Source organism: Lepeophtheirus salmonis, chromosome 12 (assembly GCF_016086655.4).
Source record: "Lepeophtheirus salmonis chromosome 12, UVic_Lsal_1.4, whole genome shotgun sequence".
In the NCBI taxonomy this organism is placed as follows: domain Eukaryota; kingdom Metazoa; phylum Arthropoda; class Copepoda; order Siphonostomatoida; family Caligidae; genus Lepeophtheirus; species Lepeophtheirus salmonis.
In genome coordinates, this window is record NC_052142.2 from 11079437 (window position 1) to 11102828 (window position 23392).

Consider the following 23392-nt stretch of genomic DNA (forward strand, 5'->3'; position numbering starts at 1 on the left):
AGGTTTTATGAAGGGGGAAAATTCTTTTGCACTTCCGTGAAGAATAAAATAAAGCACGTTGGAAATTGATGGGAGTTGGATGCGAGTCCGGTGTTTTTTTTGATTGTTGCACACTCGCAGCAGAAGTGAGGTGAAGTGTGAGGTGAAGTGTGAGGTGAAGTCTGAGGTGAAGTCTGAGGTGAAGTGGAGGTGAGTAGAGCTCTGAAGTTAGGTTTCTTGTGTTGAGTGAGTGGATTGTGGAGGTGATAGCGCAGTGTGTGGCCGGAGATGTGAGGATGCGCGAAATGGTGGGAGGGTGTTGTGTTTGCTCTGACGAGCGTGGGTGGGACGAGAATCCCCTGGTGTACTGCGACGGGGTGTGCTGCAGTGTGGCCGTGCATCAAGGTAAGGTGTCTGTGTATTGTGTGGGCCAGTCCAGTTTCTTTGCTTGAGTTGCAGCCTGCTATGGAATCGTGTGCGTGCCGACGGGTCCTTGGTTTTGCCGCAAGTGCGAGTCCCAAGAGCGTTCAGCGCGAGTGGTGAGTCATGTGTGCCATGTGTCCCCTGTTTGCTCATAGCTGTTTGTTGCAGAGATGCGAGTTGTGCCCACGGCGTGACGGAGCGCTGAAGCGAACGGACAGTAGTTCTTGGGCACACGTGGTGTGCGCCCTCTACATCCCGGAAGTCCGCTTCGGCAATGTGTCCACTATGGAGCCCATTGTCCTGGGCCTGGTGCCGCCAGACCGATACATCCAGTCTTGCTACCTTTGTGTCAAGGGCGGCCGCCAGAACCGCGCCTCCTGCGGGGCTTGCATGCAATGCAATCGACCGGGGTGCAAACAAAGCTTCCATGTCACTTGTGCACAAAGTCAAGGTCTCTTATGTGAGGAAGCTGGGAATTATTTGGACAACGTCAAATATTGTGGTTATTGCGAATATCATTATTCCAAAATAGTGAGTCACTTCTTTCCTATTTTCAGTATTCATTTACAAATTTGGAAATTTATTATTTCTTTTCAGAACAAAAAGGTTATTAAAACCATTCCTGCTTATAAGCCTGTGTCTTCCTCAATATCCTCCTTAAGCCCTTGTTCAAGTCCAGATAAAATGGAAATTAAAAGCTGTGCAACGAACACTTCAACCTTTAATAAAAAAAATAAAAAAAGCCGTTGTCATCGTAGTGGATCTGTTCCATACACCTCCAATATTTCTACGATCACATTAATGAATTCTATTACTGATAATAGTCGAGCTTCAACACAGTTGGTTACATTAGATTCAACCCCTTCTTCTAAATCATCACAAGTGTTTATCTCGGACCTGCAACCTGCTAACGAAGAAATAAGAATGTGTGCAACATCTTTATCTTCTAAATTTTCTGAGCTTGATCAATTAGTTTGTTCAAGGTCTACAAAAGAGGAAGATTCTGGGTCAGAAGTTAATGAAGTTCTGAGTATTGAAAACTCAACTGTATTTAAAATAGATGATGTCGGGCCAGTTTCTCAATCAACCAAAAATGATGGAAAGTTAATATCTTCTGAAAAATTAGAAGTACGAGATGTGTCGAACAAGGTTATAAATGAACCAAATTCAAATGATTCAAAAATATCTGCGAAGCAAGGTTCTGAAGTTCATTTAAATTCTGTCGATATTCTTAAAACATCTCCAGTTCCTTCTTCCTCAACTTGTAAAGAATTGGAATTGCTCGTATCACAAAACGCTAATATGCAATCTACCTCTGTTCCACCAGTATTTACATCATCACCTCAGACTTGTGATTCCTCAATTAATAATCCGACTCCGTCTATAATATCAAGCTCTGTTGTAACTCAAATTTCTAGTGAAGTACCAATTAATGCTAAATCAGAAGAAGTGTCTAGAACAACGGTCCACTCTGAAATTTCAACTGTCCTTACTGATGTAATTAATCATTCCGATGATCTCAATCTTGAAAAAGCCGTCATTGAATCAACTGATGAATACGCGTTTAGGTAAATTAATTAAAGTCATGTCTCCATAGTCCCAACTCCTATTCACTTTTCTTTACTTGAGAAATACCCCCCCTGATAAAATCAGCCAGAAATTTTTCTAAAATAAAAAAATCTTACAAAATAAATTCAGTAGGAGCCATTTTTATAGAAATGTGACCTCTTTGCCCAGTTGAGCGCGAGAATATGGAAGTGTTAAACAATATATATCATTTTACTATTACTAACTACCAAAATAGAGCAGAGATTAATATAAAAATATTTAATGTAATTCTTAATATTTACAATTCCATAAATGCAATATCACTTTTTATTGTTAGATGGGTTAATGCATCTATCGTGTGTGTATGCATATATATATATATATATAAATTATATTTTTGCGGGAGCAACTCTTCACCCGATATCATTTATATATATGTATAACTAGTGGAACATTAAAATCTGAACACTTTGAATTTTAAACTTCAAAAAATATAATTTATTAATTAACAATAGAATTTCAAAAAAATTAATACTGTAAGTATATGTGTGTCTGATCCCTCTTTATCATTAATGTAGCCACCCATAGCGGTAATGACTGCTTCCATGCGGGGTGAAAGGCCTCTTACCCGCTGCAGATGTAGTCATCCATCATAGCGTCCCAGAGCTAGCTTACTGTGGCTTTGAGGGCCTCAGTGTTTGTATGACGGGCACTGCAGGACTTTCCCTCGACATACACCCAAAAGGTGTAGTTGACGGGGTGGGCATCAGAGCTGTAAATGGGTCAAAAGTGTGAAAAAGAATTTTGCAATGTACGAAATGGGTTCTTTCATTGCTGGTGCCAAAAGAGGTATTTCCACACACAATGCTATTTCTGTGAACTTTTTTTTAGCTCTCTGAACAGTCTGGTGTGAAACCCCCAATCTCTTGCATGGACTTGAGGGAATTTGCCTGGGCTGAAACTCCTCCGGGTCCAGTTTGGCGTTTTTGACAGAGAACTTCTTATCTCTTTCAAGTTTCAGACTTGCTGGATACGCCCAACTGCTTTAAGTGCACAAATGGAAATTCGCAGATCACGTTCAAGTGTCATTTTCTGGACTTGTACATAAGCTAGAGAGCTCAGGTTTGTTTCGTAATTCACTATTGATACTTAAATATATCGAAATATGAATTAATTTACATCACTCAACCTTCATTAATGATTGATTTAGTAAGTGTTCAGATTTCAATGGTCCACTAGGTATACTCTTAGACGTGAGCACGCACGATAGATGTGGTCACCAGTCTTAAGCCAATATTTATTAATGTTATATTACATTCTTGCATTTTCTTATTTTGTCGTATAATTACAATTTAGGACGTTTGTTTTCTAGAATTTGGTAACAAACGTCTATGATCTTCGACTACCAAGAGGAAGAATTGCAATTATGATTAATCCAATGTTCATAAACCACTGTATTCTTGAATCAGACCAACTCCACCCTTGGCTAGATTATTAACAACTTTTAGTTGTTCTAAAGTATATTAAGCCTCACTATAATCATTTTTGCCAACTCCATACCTTTGGGTTGACCAAAGGGAATTGCTGAATTATTTTAATCTTAGGAGAAGACGTCGATCACATACATGCTTAAAAACATAACCAATTAAAAGTTCTATAATATGGTGTCTATATGCAAGGTGCAAGATCTGCTTTCCAATTTTTTAGACAAATACAGGCTGCAGCATTCCTACCTGCATTTAATTTTTTGTGTCATAGCACATGAATTTAATACTGCCACCTATAGTCAAGTCTTGAATTTTTTCGTATACAAAATAAGCTTAAACCTCACATATTCCGGATGTAAGCTTAGCAACGTGAAATAATTTAGAAATCTTATTACCTAAAATCGATAGGGGCTGTGCATTAACCTTATTTTCCCATACGACACCTTCCAATTCATTCTGTTGAATTACAATAACCAGATTACTTAGGATATCTGTCTTTATTTTAATAGCTTTTGCTCGCCGAAACTCTGTTCGTTTTCAGTGACTTGTGACTCAATGGTATGCAAATTGATCATTTTTCTAGTCCATGGTTTTATATGTATCTTCTAAAATAAACACAACTTTTCGATTCTATACTACATAATACATTTATATTTTTAGTACGTCATTGCTTTTAGCCTCAAATGACCGCGTCGTCAATTTCATATAAAAATGAATCGTACAAAATTTATTTTGTAAAACTTTTTATTTTACAAAAATTTCTGACTTATCGTTTAAAATTTATATATATATAGGTATTTTTATTCAAAAAGAGGTAACTAAGTTTAAGGTCATCCAAATTGGCATTTTTGTTATTGATCTAAGTAAACAATATGCTTACTTGCACATTTTGTTATGTATCAGTTAAATTATTTAGCTATTATACGCTAAAGAACAGACGGATAGGCGGATACAATTAATTTCACTGCACTTATCGTTCTTTTGGAAACGTAGATACAGAATTCTCATGAAAATTTATAAAATGTTGTTTATCTAAATTTGTTATGTCGTATAAGAAGTAGTAATGTTTACTATCTATATATTAAATGCGAATGTTTATGTGATGGATTTTGCAAAAATGTTTCATGTAGCTTCTTAAGGCTCAAGAGTTGGTTCTGGAAACAATTGTTTTTGACCTTCAATGCCATAAAATAGCATATTTCTAAAACGAATTTTCTTACAAACAAACGACTACTTTATGAAACAAATAAATAAAGATTGTAAACTCCTAAGAATTATTCTCACTTCATGTTAGGATGTATCTTTGCTCACCTTTTTTAAAGAAGATTTTAAAGTAAAGAAAGTAAAAAAAAAAAAAAGAGAATAAAATAAACGATTTTTGACAAAACTATGAAAGTTGAGCAAACAACATTTCAACCTTAATATATTTTTTTTTCTCATAACCTAATAATCTTCTTTTTTTTTTTTAAATTGCAGAAGTACATACCAACATGCAGCGATCATAATTTTTTTAAATTTTACGCTCGTTATTTTTTGTTATACATGAAGCAAAAGAGTTCATAGTTAATTTTAATTTCTTAATGTATTGAGCAATGCCGGGATGATGTAGATGATATCAAAATAAAAACACATTTTTTTCTAACGTATTAAATTTCAAAAATTTAAGGCCGTTTTGCTATCTCTAAATATTTTTGAAAATAGTTCAAAGATAGCCGATGATATATATAGACTAAAAATGCAAACATTTTAAGACCCTAAGGACCTCATGAAAATTTAAAAAATGAGTTTCACCCTAATATAGAGTTCTTCAATTTATCCATGGAATAGTTTGAACAGGTTACTACCTCTTCGAAATTAAATCAAATATACATATATATTGATTTTACGTCAGAAGTTTGAACTGGACTATAACTTTGGCCGTGCCTGATTAATTGAAATTTAGATGGACTAGAAAGCTATATAGCATTGCGACTCGTGTGTGACAAAAAAAAAATATTTTAGGCATATAATTTGAAGACTTCGTCCTTTAACATTTATCGAAGTTCATCTTTACTTATTATTAGAGATATGAAAAAGATTGAATCAGGATTTGTTAAAAATCCACGCCTGAAATGATGCTATGAAAATATGGGAATTTTTTATTGGTGGAAATATTCTTATCACTCTCCTCCTTAATTTGATCATAATCTTATTTAAACTACACCAATTTATCTGAAAAGTTGAGGTAAATAAATTGGTGTTATATGTATTATAATTCATTTTTTCGCTATATAAAGTAATTTTCGTTTTTTTCTGTCCTCTAAAAAATATTTTTTTGGGTGTTAAACTAAATTTAAGACAGGTTTTAATAATTGTTGGTTTCCCGAAATTTAGTAATTGGATTTATTCACATTTGATTTTATAAATTTTATAGATTTTATAAATCTATTTTGCTTTGATCCAATTAAATTTTTTAGGACTTCTCCATAAATTTAATTTTGTTATCGCTTAATGCTAGATCTTAAGTTTTTTTTTTTTGTCATCGACAGTTATGTTCAAGAGACATGCAAACAAATTCTTAATTTACCAGTCGTTTTTAATTCTATTTTCAATATTGAAAAAGAAAGACTTCTCCTTTAGCTTTCTTCAAAATATGATCCAACCCTAGAAAATAAGGGATAAATTATAATAGCTTCAGAAAAAGTGGGCATCTGCGGTATTTAATTTAGTTGGTTATGCCAGCTGTCTTATATTTGAATAATCTGGATAATAATTTTAATCTCTTGTCATTCTCTTTTTGATCCAATGAGTGGTTGCAACGTCGAAACAATAGTGTATTAAGTTGGCTAGCTATATTTCCGGACTTGGATCAAATAGAAAATCTGTGGATAAATGTCCTTAGAAACTTTTTAAACAATGGAAGGCAATTTGATGACTATGTAAGCTTATAATCTTGTAAGTTAAGAATAATGTAATGCAATTTCGGCTTAAGTTCTAAAAGTAAATCAGAATAAATTTGATAATTGAATTTTCGGATATAGCCCTCAAATAAACAAATTACTTACCCTATATTATAATTAACTTTCGCCCTTCAATATATTTTATTCAAACAAAAGTTCATTTCTGGAAAATTACTGAAAAACTAAATATGTATTTTAGTATAATGTTATTTATGCATCAAATACGAATCAGTGCAATTTAAAGGGAATTATGATCAAATTAGGGAGGTCAGTCTTAGATATTTTCACCTCATTAAGAGATAATATCTGCAAATAACATTTAAACCATCAAAATTAAAATGAATAATACAAAAAAACATATTTTACATCATGAAAAATCATCGAAACCAAAAACTGAGTTATTAAGTGTCTATACGTCCAAAAGTATAATAATAACTTACTTATGAATTTGTCCTCTTTTTGGCCGATAAGGTTTTTGAACGAAGTACTTAAAAAAATGTATTATCTGTGGTAATTGAAACTGAGTTATGCTCTTGTAATCTTGTAAGCTTCATACACTTTTCCTAACGATTTTCATAAAATTTAATACCATATTTATAATAATCACTGTCTTTCACCTCAAAATAATAATTAACTGCCGAAGCATTGTTGGGGGGAAAATATGACTACTGAGCCATTTTTTCTATTGAGGAATAGAAAATAATTGAAGGGGGTTAAATCTGGCGAATAGGGTGAATCAGTTTGCAATTCAAACTTTAATTAATTTTGCCCATTGCAATTACGGATGGTGCATTGTCTTGATGAAACAATACTTTCTTCTGGGTCAAATTCGGACTTTTTTGCTTGATTTCTTGACTCAACTATTGCAATAAACTTGCATAATACTCACCGTTGATAGTTTTTCCTTTTTTTAAGTCCATGAAAAGTATCCCCCGGAAATCTAAAAATACAAACGTCATATAGCTGCTTGCTGATGAAACGGTCTTTGCCTTCTTGAGAGCCGGTTTTCCCCTTGGAGTGCATTGTCTTGATGTTTCTTTTGTCTCCGATGTGAAGTGATGGACCAATGTTTCATTCATTGTTATGAAACGTCTCAACAATTATGCTTTGTTGCTTTGAAACTTAACAACTCAAATGCAACTTCTTCACCATACTATTTTTTGCTCAAGTGTGAGCAAACACTGTATACATCTTGCAGACAGCCTTCTCATGTCCAAATTTTCAGATAATTTTTAATGTACTTCACTTTTTGAAATGTATCTACAAGCTCGTGCACTTTTATTTGCGTTGTGGATTTTCTTCACAATTTATGGAGTCATCACCTGATTTGCAGACTACTCCAGTACTCGTCTTGGCTGTTCGTACGGCCTCGTTTAAACTTAGCTACTCAAAATTTTAATTTTAAAAACGGAGGAGCATACTCATCCAGAGTAGAATCCAGTTCAACTTATATATTGGTCGAGTTGAGGCCTTTCAAATAAAAGTATTGTATCACATAACAATGCTTTATTTTTACAAATACTACGTTTACTATTAATGACCACCAATTTAATCCTAATCAATGCGGAGACTTCTATCTTGAAACGTATGCTGCATAGATTTACCCTCTATTACAGTTATTTTTTTAAAACAACTACAGCCATCTTTTAGTCAGGCTGGGTACTTATGGGGCCTATGGTATAACCTAAATCTTAACATAGAAGGGCCTCAATGGAATATAGGATAGTATTAGAAATGAGGATTTAACTTTCTGGAGTTGATGATAGGAGCAAGCAAGTTTCCATGAGTTGAAGTGCAGCCACTAGGAGAGACTCCATACAATACTTGGCTAGAGTTAGAATCTGAGTAGAGATTTAACTCTGAATCAGATATTGAAGGTATCCATCGAATAGATGGGATCACGGCGCAGAACTTGGTCAATTATATTCCTTTATAATCAATCTTTAATAACCTCTTTATTTGATGTTTAATGAAAATATTCTAATACAAACTTTTTATTAATATATTTGTATATGTATTTATTAAAAATATATTTGTATATGTGTTTTTATTAAATATATATATATATATATATATAACGCACGATGTCTACATAAAATACATTAACATAAACACCTCGTTGATGTGTCTGGCGATACGTAACTTAGCCTATTAGTTACAGTTGCTGAATAAACATTAGTTTAGTTTCGAATATTAAAATTTAATTTTACAATATTGATTTAACTTGATACAAATCAAGTAAATACGCGAATAAGATACGATTTTACAATTATCTTGTCGGACATATATTTTTTTTAAGTAATTTATTATTAATAAATGATTTTTTTTGTCGTACTTTAAAAAAAAAGGAAAAATAGTAAAATGTGGACTTTGAAAAATAATTTCTCTCATTTTTACGTATTTTATTACTAAAAAAGTAAAACGCAGATTTTATTTTTGTTCCCAAAAACTGTAATAAGCGGAGGCATTGCTTGTACTAACTTTTAACACTAATTTTCAAGGGTAATTTTAAATATGGGGCGGAGGAGTGCATAAATTAAAATTTCTTTTTTGTAAACTAAACACACTACACTACAGCCGCACTTCAGTAAATCAGTTTGGGAATCCAACTGGTTATGTACTTATTCAAGATGGGGAAAAGAAGACAATTCATTAAATATTCCTACATCAGGCAGAGATAGTTTTTGTATATCAATATCTCATAATTAGCTTTGTTTCAGAGCATATAGACATATATGCTAATAAATTAAATCCAGGTATAAGGGTATTTAAAGATGGTAAAGTTGAATATTACGAATTATTGGTTTAATAAAAATTAATAATGATTTTTATATTAAACATAAAAATAATGTGTCCAAATACTGAAATGCTTTTTCATATTTTATACAAATATTAACTTATTTAAACTTGAATAATCTGTTGGATTCCCAAACTGATTTTCATACCTATATCATATCTACACCCTTTAAGAAAACAGTAATTCTGCAACATATGGTTAACTCCCGTGGTACATTTGGTGTGGTATGACCCTAAAACTTTTATTAAACCTAGGATATAATCAAGATTATTCATTGTTTTTTGCAGTGTAGTTCAGGTCAATCAAGAAGATAAGTTTTTCCAAATTAAGTTTTCTGTATAAAATTAAATACTAATTTATTACAGTTGTTAAGTCTCTACAAAAAAGTAAGAGAATTAATAGAATAATTAAACCATTTAATTTTGAGTTATAATAGATTTCCATTTTTCTAAAAGTTATCCATCTTTGCTAGAAAATCGATAAAAAGAAACTTCTTTAAGCTATTGAACATCTTTTCGAGCAAATTTTTTAGTTAATACGCAAGTAGGCGGGATTTAAATTTTTAATAAAAAATAAAATTATTATATTACAAAATGAATTTAGAAGATTTATACATATACTTATTGTTACAAGACCTCATTTTAATAGAGGAAGGGGGAATTTATTAAAAGTTTCGCTACACATTATGGCGAAGGGTTTGGTTATATTTATATTAATGTAATATGTATTTAAATTAGTTTTTTTTTAAATCCGAAGTATTTAATATTATGTAACTCTAAATATATATGTATATTACTTCACATCTTTGTTTCAGCCAAGAAAATAACGCAAAAGATTTGTCTGTACGAAGTTTGTATAATGGAGTTAATAAGCGTGGAATCGGTCGCCCCCCCGGGAAAGGGGCTCAAATTCCTTCAGATTCAATATCGACCTCTGGATTAGTTGAACAATTCAGTTATTCATCTGATAATCAAACTGCTAGATCTCCCATTAGCTCACCAGAGTTAGAGTCTGCTAGCAGTTTAAAGAAAAAAAGGAAAAGGTTAGTCTTTAAACTGGTACTTGAAATTAATGACATATTATTCTCTATCTTGAGTTTTCCAAAGGCTGAATTTAAAATCATGTATCTTTCCGTGCAATTAAAAAAAGGCACCATTATGTTACATAAGTTGATGGACTTTGGTATATACACGTTTATAAATGAGAAAAAACGTCAGCCAAATTTTAACTTAATTGACTAGTCATTTGTGCGATTAGTAGGATTTTAACATTAAAAAAAGTTACATTTTTCTACACAAAAGTTTTAGTCTTTTATTTTTTTTACTTCTATTCATGTTTGTTCGGCCTGTGGATATTCGAAAGTAACTACTACATTTGCCTGTTTATTTTTATTATTATATATACAGGGTGTTTGGAAATTAGGATGATCCAGAAAAAACATAAAAGAAAGTTTATTTTTGAAATTACGACACATAAACTTCGTACATACAATTTAATTTTCTATAACATACCTAAATTTCATTCAAAAGTCTTCACAATTGCTGTCAGACTGTAACAAAATTCCTTGAAGATGGCATGGACAACTTTATGACTGATTTGGTCCCATGCCTTTACCGGCAATGCCTTCAGGCTCTCAAAATTCTTATGAGGATCTGGGTATGCCTTTGCCGCAAGAGTAGTCCATAGGATTTAAATCAGGGGAGCTTGGAGGCCATTCTTCTTTAGACAAAAAGTTAAGTAAATTTACTGTGAGACAATCCTGTGTGATCTTTGCGGTGTATGAGGAACTCCCTCTTGCTGGAAGGTCCCACGCTCTTTCTCAAAATTCCTGTTTCAAGGGTTGGCATGAGCCCCAAGCATGTCCTCCAGGTAGTTCTTGGCATTTACCTCAACACCAGTTGGAATAGAGAAACAGCTCGTGAGCTTGATACTAACTTTTTTTCATTGTGGCCTCGGAACACATTTGCATTTTTTGTAAGGTTTTGACATCTCTTCACTCCTTCGGATCTTTCCCTCATAGCCTTGATGAATTTGACTCAATGTGTGTAGGTTCGATTCATGGTCGCTCTTACAGAAGACTATCTATATTGTTAAGCAAGGGCGTTAATATGTCCAGATTTACAGATTGAAATTTATCCCAACTACTATAATGTATTCTTGGGAGTATTTTGGATAAGAAAAATTATTTGGCACATAGTTATGATAACTAAGTGATAAGTCATTCTCCCTTTAAATGTGTATTTTGTGGCTATTTTTTTATTTAAAGGATATTATTTAGACAATTTAAACTCGCATATCTAGGTAGTATGTATTGGATATAATTTCGCTATGTGATAATTAAGTATGCATGATGACTGTTTTAAAGTAAATATAACTATATAAATGAAGCTAAGTTTGTTAGTCTCTGGAAGCCTCATTGATTGAGTGTATGCTTAATATCTTAGAATTTGGTTACTATTTAGTCCAAGAAATGACATCTTAGGAACTAGTGTGTCTAGTTATAGTTCAGTGTGTCAAATGAAAAAGGGAGTACATATATATTAATTAACCCTCTATTGACGAACTTTTTTGCTTTATCTTTAAAAATTTTGGTATTGTTTTTCTTTATTTATTCCCTTAAAGTAACAATTTACTTTTTATCCATTTTTTTGTAAATGTTATGGCAATTGTTTTTTTTTTTAAACGTAAAGAATTCCTTAAACTCGTCGTAAAAGGGAAAAAATAAATAATTATTTATTTTCTATCAGACACACAGTTATATAAATTATAACTTTCAAATAATTGACTGAGTAAAAATATCTTTTTTATAAAAGGTCTTTATAAATATTGTTATATTTTCTCATAAAACATTCGGAAACAATTTCTCTTTTTAGTAATACATAAATTAAATTTACATTTTGTTAAAAAAAAAACACTGATACCTTTACAGGAATGGTTTTTACATTGTCCACTTTTTTCTAAAATCTCAGGAAAACGTTCAAAAACATCACATCTTATTTCGTGTGGAGGGATTTTGTGTATGGCTTTTTTATTTTCATGCTGAACCGTAATTGGCAATGATGGTTGACCCTGTGGTCAAAGTATGAATACCCCTTGCTCGATAAGTGTATTTGCAATTGCCCTTTTAAATGTCTGTAAATTCATTACTTTTTTGGAACCCATTCCATTTTGAAAATTTGGCATGTTAGTATTATCATCCGATATAAATTGCTCTTAATTTGTTCCCATCTATCCCGTCTAAATGCATTTTTAATTATTGGGTATTGAATAGATGATGCCCAATATAGGCGCGAGTACGAAATCTTCAACAAAGACATTGCCATAAAACTCCCAAAAAACTTATATAGCTCGTTTTGAGTCAGATTGATACAATTTGTAGGATCATTTTGTGTGGAATGAAGATTGTTTCTTCAACCATTCGATCTATTATTTCTCGTTAAAAAAATGTTTGAAATAAAGGACAGGGGATCTTACTCCTTCCACATTTGTATAATTCTCAAGCCATATTGGAAGGGCCCTCTCTGAATTGGTATGGACATTTTTTGATTTGGATGAAGTTTTTGAATATGGGGATTATCCTCTTTCTCGCTCTCAGTCTTTATATTAATTAAAGGAACTTAAAAATTACAATACACTGTAAATTTATTCCTTGTTTTATTTACCAATATCATCATCTTCAAAAACGGAACTCTCAGAACCATTTATTTTTTCTTGAATACTTATCAATTTTGTTTAGTAAAACGTAGTTACGTCCATTTTCACTTAAAAATCAGTGTTGCTCATTATCATCATACTATTTATCCATATTGTAATTTAAAAAATAAATATTTATAAGTTTTGAAGTCTATAAAAAAAATATCCCAAACGGACAAACGTAAAGAATTCTTTACAATTAAAACTCTATTTAAAAAATGCTTGTAAAAGATGAAAATATCAATAATACTAATTAAAGATTTGGTAATAACAAATAACTCAATATTTATTTTTAAAAATTTAGCAAATAATTACAATCCGAAAAGTCACTGGAGTAAGGAAGAACACTTGTAAAATAACTTAATTATTGTCAATAAATTTCAATTAGAAAAAGAAAACATATGAGATACAAAGGTTCAAAGTATTTCTAGATGGTAGATCAACTAGCCATATTAAAATTTGTCAAATGAATCTTTGGAGTAAAAAAAAAAAAAGAAGGACGATTTCAAACGTAAAGAATTCTTCACACTCGTTCTTGAAGGGTTCAGTAAAAGTTTTCTGTTGTTTTTTGTCGACGCTTAATATATCCCTGCAAATTTCATGAGAAATTTTCAAGAGGAAACGAATTTGATTCAATTTTTTGTAAGTTATATTATTTACAGTAGATCAGTTTATTATAAAAAAAGAAAAGAAAATTTTCACCATGACTTCAGTTTTTGTCCATATTTTTTTAGGTTTTTGGCTGATTTTATCACAATAAATATGTCGATAATTCTTGTGAATTAAATCCGTTAGTCTAAATTTTCCACATGTTTTTATCTATATTATTTCAGTTAACTCTCATTGCCATAGTAATCATCATCTTTGATTCAAAATTTAGTTCGTAAAGATAGTTGCATTTCAATAATGTAAAATAGTTCATAATTTTTTTCTGCATTTGTGTAATACTAATATAATTTTCATATTTCTTATAATATGCTTCGTTTTTATTTTCGAGTAAATATAAACAGTTTGTTTGGGACTCCTGTCAGGGCATTTAAAAATATTTTATTTTTTCGTATTTGCTGATTACAAAGTAAGTAAGTGTTTTCTACTGGCTATTTTTTTTTTTTTTTTAAATCTAGAAACATGCCCAAAAGATTATTTTCTTTAAGAAGAAGTTGTACAAATCTTCTGAGTCTGCCAGACAACTTTTCTGATAATACGGACATAGAAGAGGACTTAGATGAGGAGGATTCAAATATCAATATAAATCTAGTATTTGAAATGTTTCCCTCAATCGAAGAGACAATATCAGACAAGGTTCAAGATTCTCTCAATCCAATTGATGATATCTGAAATTATTAGTCAATGCAGAAATATTAAGTGCAAAAAGTGCAAAAAAAAAGAAGAAATGCTAACTCATTTCCGCCTTCTGCAATTTTCCTGTTAAGGAATATTTCTCTGATTCTATTGGTGAGGTGGAAGTTATTCTTAAATTTGTTGATCAAGATATTCGATATTTTTTAAAATTCCAAACAAACCTATACATCAATCAAAAACAGAATAAAATGTCATCTATTACTACAAAGGAACTATTTGTTTTTTTAGAAATCCTTTTATTGATGGGATATCATAAATTACCGTCTATAAAACATTATTAGTCTTCTGATATGGATGTAAGCTTTTCATTTATTTCAAGATGCCTTTCAAGGAATAGATTCTTTCAAATTTTACAAAATTTACATCTCAATTATATTCAAACCATGACAAAGTATACTAAAGACAAGTTGTATAAAGTAAAAGTAAGCACCTTTATCGATGCAATATCATGTAAGTGTGCATATCAGTATTGATGAAAGCATGATATTGTTCGAAGGACGTAGCTCACTAAAACAATATAATCCCATGAAACCAATTAAACGTGGGTATAAAATATGGGCTAGATTAAATGAATGGTTATATTTCCAAATTTAGAATATATCAAGGCAAAAATGGCGATATTGATAGTAGAAACATGGGAGCTGATTTTGGCCTCGTGGGAAATGCTGTGATTTGTCTTACCAATGATTTATTTGGAAAAAATTACCAAGTTTACTTTGATAATTGCTTTTCCTCAGTACTTCCATTCGAATATGTCTTCAAGTCTTTCAAAGTCAAGTTTTTTTTGTGCATCAATTCGTCAAAACAGACAGTATTTACCCAATAACTTAAGTAAAAATAAAGAATTAACAAGGGGTGACTTTGATTACAGAATTTGAAACAACCAAATTAAAGCTTACAAATGGATGGAAAGAACTTTCATAGGACTGGGAAGGAAACAGTTTCTAGAAAACAGCAAGACAAAAAAACTTTTGATTGCCCAAAAGTCGTTTCTGACTATAAGATTTACATGGGAGGCGTAGACAAAGCAGATTTTTATTGTGCCATCCATGGAGAGTACCAAAAAGTATTAAGTGGTAGCACATATTTTTTTCGGAATCATTGATAGGACATTGAAAAATGCTTATATTACTTTAAAAAAATTAAATGCTTCAAATATAAATAGTTAAGAAGAAATATTGCAACAGGATTAATTACAGTGGGACGTCCACCAAAGATAGGAGGCCCTTTAGTTCTCCAGTGACATTCAAATCAAACATAAGAAGAAAAACCAACTTCTCACTCGGCCAGAATATCCATCTACAAAATTGTGGTGTACACTAGATAGAATTCGCACACAAAAGATCTAGATATTAAGTCTGTGCAAATAATAGAATAGAATAAAGGCCATTTAGTTTTTGTAGTAACTGTATAGTTTTGCTTTGTTGTGATAAAAATAAGGATTGTTTTGCAAAATATAATGGATTTTGAATTTAAATACTATTTTTCAATGTAAAAATATATTTAAAAAAGAAATAATATAAATATACTGTATGTAAATACTACTAGAGAAGGAGAAATATCAATAAATAAATGCACTTAAAGTTCTCTCGGTTCACGAGATTCTAAGTTTAAAGGTTGTTTAATTGGTTGCTGATCAATTTAAAAAAATGATTTTAAATAATCATTGAAACTATAAGCAAAATTATTAAATATCCAAAATCGATAAAAAGGGTTATAAGACACTGTGCCCAAAATATTTAATTACCAAAAACCACACCACTTTGTCATACGGACACTTCATTAAGAAAAAATAATGTTTTAATGTGATTCATGCTGCAATACTATGTAATTTTATACTGGACTATTCCAATGAAAAACAAATTTTGATAATTATAGTGTCCGAGACAACCTTGTGATAAAGGAGTGTTAATCAGGAATTGCCCAGGTACATAGGAGCTTAAACACATAGATCCAAACCAGCGGTTCCCAACCTTTATGGTTATGTGACAGTTTATAACATTTGCCAAATTGCGATGACCACAAGGATCCAGATAGTTCGAATGATCATCAATTTCTGCATTTTTGGAGCATACTAGTTGTAGGCTCTATAAAAAATATGACTTCTAAATATGGGAAAATTTATAGGCACAAACTTTTTTATTTAGAATAATTGAATAATAATAATTTTATTAACACATTCTTTTTTTTTAATTCTAAATACAAAATAGTTCGAATTGCAGAAACCAAATGTACAGTACTTACTTCTTTCTCGCCAGATCTGAAATCTTTGGAGCAGTCTTGCAAGAGTACAACTAATATCATCTTCTGGAAGAAATCTACTCCTGTATTTAGATTTGATAACTGACAAGCTCGAAAAGCCTGTTTCACAAAGGTATGATGTCGGAAAAGGAAAAATCAGGCTAAATGATATTTCAGATGGAACAAGATATGATTACATACTCTTCATAGAAAATTTAGTTTCTAACATTGAAGAAAAAATAGCTATTTTTGCTGCATCACTGGTTTTGATTTCAATGAACTCTTTTTGTGCATTTTCAAGAACATATTTAACTCAGATGGTGAATGGGCTTCTAGCAAGGGAAAATGGCATATCAGATAAATTAGGAAAATATCATGAAATTCTTCTTAAAGAATTTTTGAGTGTCCTTTGACAGAAACTATTGTTCCATTCATTGTTTCCTGTTGAATATCATTTTCCTAAAAGAAATCAGACAAGTTCGACAGCATATTAATTATATTTTCATCAAAGAAACAAAAATCGTTGGAAGTTAAAGTACTCTTTTAAAAAAGAAACTTATTTTGAAATCGCCTTAATAAATATACCTCATGTAAATAGTAACTGAGAACAGTTTGTCACATCTATTGATTTATTAAGCTGGAGACTTAATATTACAAGTGGAGCTGATTTCACATTCTGGATTTTTTGCCACATAATATTATGAGAAATGTAGTCTATTCTTCTACTGACGGTGTTATTAGATGACATATTATATCCTTTAAGTTCTTTAATTCCATTTTTTTAAATTTATTTTTGAATATTTTATTATTATTTAAGTATGCCGTTCCACACTATGAGACCTTCAATTTACGCTTATGATCCGAATAACTCGTAAAAAGTCGAGATCCTTCTCTTCCTTAGTCAATATATTCTTTTATTCCCTTTGTGTCCCTACACTTGATGTACCGAAGTTTTTTCGTTATTATTAAAAGGATTTCAACTATCTTCTGTTGCAGTCTCCAATTTCGAGATAAAAAGAGAAAGTATGAGGTATGGGCAAACTTGTACAGGATATCCTTACTTTTTAATATAAGTAACTAATTTTATTTAGAATATACATACAAAAGCCTTAATAAAATTAACTTTCTTAATATTTTTTATTAAAACTTTAAAAGCTTGTTTAGTGAAGTTCTTATGTACACATTTAGCACGCATATCTTCTTCCTTTTCATTATTATCAATATGTAGTAACTTTAAAAAATTCAAAAAAAAAAATATATATATGAGTGTTTAGCAATAAAAATAATAAAAAGGGATAATTTATGCGTGCGTAAGCACTTCAGTGAACCCACCTTAAATGATTTAGTAATAATGACTACATTTTTAATTTAGTAAAAAATTTGTAAGGTTTGAGTTGAAAATTGATTGTAGGCCAGACTTGTTTTTTTTCACACAATAATTAAATGAAAAATTGGACAAAAATTTCATTTTTCTCAAAAATGGGGGAATTGTTTTTCTTTAAACTCTTAAAATCGTCAAGTATAGATTTCTATGAATATTAAACTACAAAAAGTGATTTTTTTTTTCTTATACTCAGATAATTAGCTGAATAGTTCTGATTTTTTTGTTGAAATGAGTTAACGTTGATATTTTTATTTTAAAGAATATAACTAAGACAACAATCCCTAACTCTCATTTTCAAAAAAAAAAAAAAAACAGCAACAAAAATAGCATCACAGTACTGGGGAAAAAGATATTTTGAGGGAGTAATTATACCATCTGACTAGGTTCATCCATTGATTGTAATCGAAAATAAGAAGGTATCTATGTGTTCATTTACATAAATTGGATGGGTTTCACAGAGGAATGTCAATGTGAGATACACCTAAAGATTCGAACTTAACAAGCTAACTAATAATTTTGCGATGGAATCACCATAGCTCATGGACAGCACGCTCGAGAGTTTTTCTCTTGAACTTTATGTGTGTACGTTCGTGCCCCGGTGTTTGTGAACTTATTTTTACATAATTTTATTGTAGTCTTAATATTAATATTAATTAATCAAATATGTTATTCCAATTAATTAAATTAATATTTTATGATTGTAGATTATCGAATTGCATTAAATTACCTACATCAGTCTCAAATACAGGAAATGAAAAGGCTTCAACTGTGTGGATGATGGGTACTTCAATTAATCCTACTTCTAACGTGGCTAAAGAAATGAATGTTGTTCTTGAAAATGAAATTACTTCCCATTCATCTTATGAAGGTCTATTCCAGGAAAACCTTGTTGGTGTTTCTGTTCCTATTAAAAATGAAAAGGTTTTGTTATTTATTCTTAAACATATCTTAATTTAGATTATATAATTGTAAATTTGTTTAATTTAAAAAAAAAAAAAAAAACATCAAATATGAGGTGTAAACATTTTTATAAATAATGGTATAATTATTTGTTAGGAGTTGAGATAATTTTGCTTACGACTTAAATATAGGGTATGTCAGACATTTCTTCAAAGCGGTACCACATACAGCCTCAAAGCCTCAAAGATTTATTGGAAAGGCAGTGGGAACAGGGCAGTCACTTTATTATGGAACAGGCTTCCCATTTTGATAGTAAGGTTTTCTTATTTGTCTATAAATGTATTATTATTGATATCATTATAGTTGCTTCACTATTGTCGTCACTTAATCAATTGAAAGAAGAAAATGTTGAATTAGAACACAATGTTGATAAATTGATACAGCGTCGTGATCATCTCTTAGCCGTTAGAGCTCGATTAATGGCTATTTCAATTAATAACGTACAAAGTTCAGGAATGTGTCAATTCTCTGAAGTAGGACGATATAATACTTGCCAACAACAGCAACAACAACAGTCTTCATATATTAACGGTCCTTCTCGAAATAATTCAACAGTTGATTCGCCTGCTCGTGCGACGCAATTATCAGCAGTTGGGAACATTAGTACAATGGGCAATATTCTATGCTCAGTGGGAGGCTCACAAGAATTTCATAAAATGACTCGATCAATTGAAAATGGTATGGAGAATGTTCATCCACATATTCAACATCGTTCATCTGATAGGCTTATGTCTACTCATATTATTCCAGTGTCATCGTCTTCTTCAATATCCAGAACTCATAATATACATCAATCTATTCAGCATAATTTGACACATGTGAGGTATAATACTTTTTCTTTTGTTCCACCTTTTACAGCTACAAGTAATGGCAGCGCTACTGTTAGTCACCAATCTACTAACCAACATCATATACTTGCACTAGATGGCTCAACTCATCATCTTCGTAATAATGTTAGAACAATTGATAAAAGATAATGTTTTAGTTATTTAATTATTGAATATTGTAATCATTAAAAAAATAAATAAATTATAATAAGCCTTCAACTTCTAATATTTCTTTACTTTTAAAATTTTTTAGCACTTTATTTTAAATAAGATAAACATTAGTTTGTATTAAATAGAGTACAAGTTATATTTTGGATTATAATGAGTTTTTGAAGTGACTCTGAAACTTACCTGATTATGAAAAAATATAGTTAAACCAAGAACCATATTCCTATATTTAATAGAAATTTAGGAAATTTTGGCTTGGCATGCAAATTTAAGAAATATTAGCTATTATTTTAAGAAAGTTTTACTTTTTAAATTTGTTGAAGAGATCAGATCATAAATTTCTTAACACCTAGATTATTATTAAGCCACTTTTTGTTGAGATACTTTAAACTTACTTTTTTTTACATTCAGTTCCTTCAATAAGCTCGTATAAATGATCGTGGTTTTGAATAGACATTGGAGCCTTTGCTATAGAGCATCAAAATGATTCAATTACAGTGATTTATAATGTCTTCTCTGACGAAGGATTACTTTTCATTACTCGTACGTTAAATACTACTAACGAATGGATCTCTCAGACATTCAATTTGAGAACCCTTTTAAATTTCCCTTTTTAAGAACGAAATAGGTCAAATCAATAAATTATGTGTTGTTGGTGATATAAGATCATTTAATAATCAGATAAACTTGATTAAAAGTTTAAGGAATTGTTGTTATCCGTATCGGTTGTACGGGACTATGAGAAAATAATTCCCATAGTCCTGACTTTATGAAGAAACTATTATTAAAAGATGTTTTTTTAGTAACTAAATAGGAAAGCAGATGCTCTTTATTTCGGCGTCAAAGGCTCTTAGTCTGTAGCAGAGTTGTGGCACTCGGATCCGGACTTAGACTCGAATCTTAATTCAAATGTTTTCATGGACTCACTCGCCTCGGACTCAGAAGCATTTGGAATCGTAGGCATAGATGCTAGGAGTAGGTAGACTTGACTGCACTACTTGTTTCTACTCGTAATGCAAAAATACTTTCAATTTTCTCAAGCCCTTGAAAATTTATTTATCTATTGTTAACTAAATCTTCCTCTACGCTTCCCTCCAACATTTATTTGTCTTTATAAGATATCGAGACCCTCCTCTTCAACTTGAAAATTAAGTCTACAGTGATTCCTATTTTACAATAATAGTTCATAAAAAATAGAGATTTGTGGTTAAGCCATATACATAAGACTTTATAATCTCAATAAAAATTTAAATATAGTCTCGGAAATTGTGATTTGAGAAACGTTTTTAGCATTAATTTACTATGCGGACAATTAATTTTATGTAATTTAAATGTTACAACTAATTCAGAAAACATTTATCAATCTTTATTTTTTTAATTCACAAATATAATGAGTAACTACAATGCCATACCTTTAATGATGCAATATGATTTATTTTTTTCTCAATAAGTTTCTTAAAAATCTGGACTTCCAAGAATTATGGAAGGGTGCTATTCTGATGGAATATACCCGTATATAAGGTAATATATTAATATTATTTTACGTTATATAAGGCATATGCTTACATACAAAAATATAGTCATTTTTTTCACGTAAAATCATGATATTAATTTTATAAATTATATTATTTATAGTTTTTGTTTTTCGTAATTATATCAACTTAATATTTGCAAAAGGAAAATCACACCACTTATTGAAGGGATAGTAGTTTGCTTTATTCTCTTTTTAACATCTGACTGTGGAACAGAGCTGCAATGTGTGAATGGCATATTACAAAGAAGTATTTTACAGAAAACAGCTTAACCATCATAGCATCTTGGAGGAAGGCCAATAAAATATCCTAGATCAACAACCATATCCACGGCTGAAAATAGAAAGAAAAATACATATGTATGACTAGAAGCAAGATATACTGAGTTCATATACCAATACGACATAAATTAAATTTCCGATCTTAAACTGAAAATGTATTTAAATTGTATACCCACAGGTATAGAAGTTAATTGGTTTGATGAAGAGGGAGAGTATATTTACATTACAAAAAATACAATGTAAAAATTGCCCTAATCCTCCTGAATGTATATCCTACGTTGGATTTTTCAAAATGGGAATAAATAATTAATAAAAACACTAATATCTCACAGATTACCAACATAAGCTTTTTTTAAATGTATTCTAGCGAGGATTTCGACAATTTTCAAATCCCTAATGATTTAATCAATTATCTTTACCTTCCCTTTTGTTGTGTTTCGAATTTATTATATTCATTTAAAAAATCATAACTTATAATATTATAGTTTGAAATAAAGGAATGAATTTAGAAAATAAATGTGTTTTTATTGATTTAAGTCTGTCCCCTCGAAAAGTTTCCAATAAATATAATGAGAAAAATGTATTATCTTGTCATCTGTCATGAAATATTCTCTGCTACATGTAAATCTGGTTATTGTATTTCTTCCTAAAATCGGGGATAATTTTTTTTTAATGTAATAATGAAGAATTTTGTATCTTAAAAATGATGAAATACGAAATAAATTTAAAAGAACATATTCAACACTCTAGCTAGAAGAAAGTTAACGACGCTCAATAAATTAAGCCTTCCAGGTCAAGTATAGTAAATAGATAAAATGTAAATAAACTAATTCTGAATTAATCTAGGAAGTGTTCATGAACATAGATTTATTATGTTCTAATAAATTCCGCTGGTATGATTTAAAAAAAAATGCTAACTTGGCCATCCTGATAATTGTAGAATGTTTAGGACAAGAGCCGCATAGCTTTCACGACGTTTGATTAGACTATCTGCAAGCAACTATGAGATTAAGGGAATAAACAAAATTCCCATGCCGTATCTAGCCATGATATAAAGAGGAATTAGCCCAATGTCGATTCTCAGTTATACTCCATGTCGAACAAGGACATACACTTGTAACTCTACAACAAATCATCTGGATTACTCTTCGTCTTTCACGCACTAGTGATTATTTTATATTTATTATTCCCTATTCAAGAATAATGATGACAGCTTTGGGAAAAAAGAACAACATATTTTTAGGTAGCATCTAGAAAAAGACTGGGCCAGTCTTTCTATATAGTATTATTTTTATCTATGCAACATTTATAATAATAAGGAACTGAAATCTCTATGTGAAACGAAGAATATATTATTGGAGTAGGAGGAGAAGGATCTCGACTCTTTCTAGATATTCGAACAATCATCACTTTGGAGGATCTTGAATATAGAAGGAAGATCTCATTATATAGAGGAGGTTTTAAGTTTGTCTTTCATGGAGTATTAAGGGGGGAGGGGGGGCATAGTCGATCCATCGTCTGAGAGATGAGTATTGAGTTTGTGTGGATCTCTTCTCATAAACTTGAACTAATAACAGCTCTTTTTAGCATCCATCATGAATCACGATCAGGAATACTTTGAACAGAAATTTATATGGATTTTTTTGTTATGCCAACGATCATGCAAGAATTTTTTCTGTTGTAGGGTAAGTGGGTGTCAAAAATTTTTATAGATGTAAGGGCAGTTGTTAATAAGAGCTATTTACGCTAATGCAAGTTAGTAGAGCATACT

At 30.9% G+C, this 23392-nt stretch overlaps 1 protein-coding gene across 1 annotated transcript; it reads left to right on the forward strand.

Moving 5' to 3' along the window:
* The first annotated feature begins 106 nt into the window (after positions 1-106).
* On the forward strand, positions 107-19859 carry LOC121127018 (uncharacterized). Its single transcript, XM_040722383.2, has 8 exons — positions 107-384; positions 439-518; positions 571-933; positions 1000-1970; positions 9988-10215; positions 18558-18774; positions 18945-19065; positions 19117-19859. The coding sequence occupies exons 1-8, from the start codon at positions 276-278 to the stop codon at positions 19788-19790; spliced, it is 2763 nt and encodes a 920-aa protein (XP_040578317.1). The 5' UTR covers positions 107-275; the 3' UTR covers positions 19791-19859.
* The last annotated feature ends 3533 nt before the right edge of the window (positions 19860-23392 follow it).

Bases quoted from the DNA above. Each gene is read 5' to 3' on its own strand.
- LOC121127018 (XM_040722383.2), top strand. From the start codon at position 276: ATGCGCGAAATGGTGGGAGGGTGTTGTGTTTGCTCTGACGAGCGTGGG. The intron at 519-570 runs GTGAGTCATGTG...TGTTTGTTGCAG, and splicing joins AAGAGCGTTCAGCGCGAGTG to AGATGCGAGTTGTGCCCACG. The intron at 19,066-19,116 runs GTAAGGTTTTCT...ATATCATTATAG, and splicing joins ACAGGCTTCCCATTTTGATA to TTGCTTCACTATTGTCGTCA.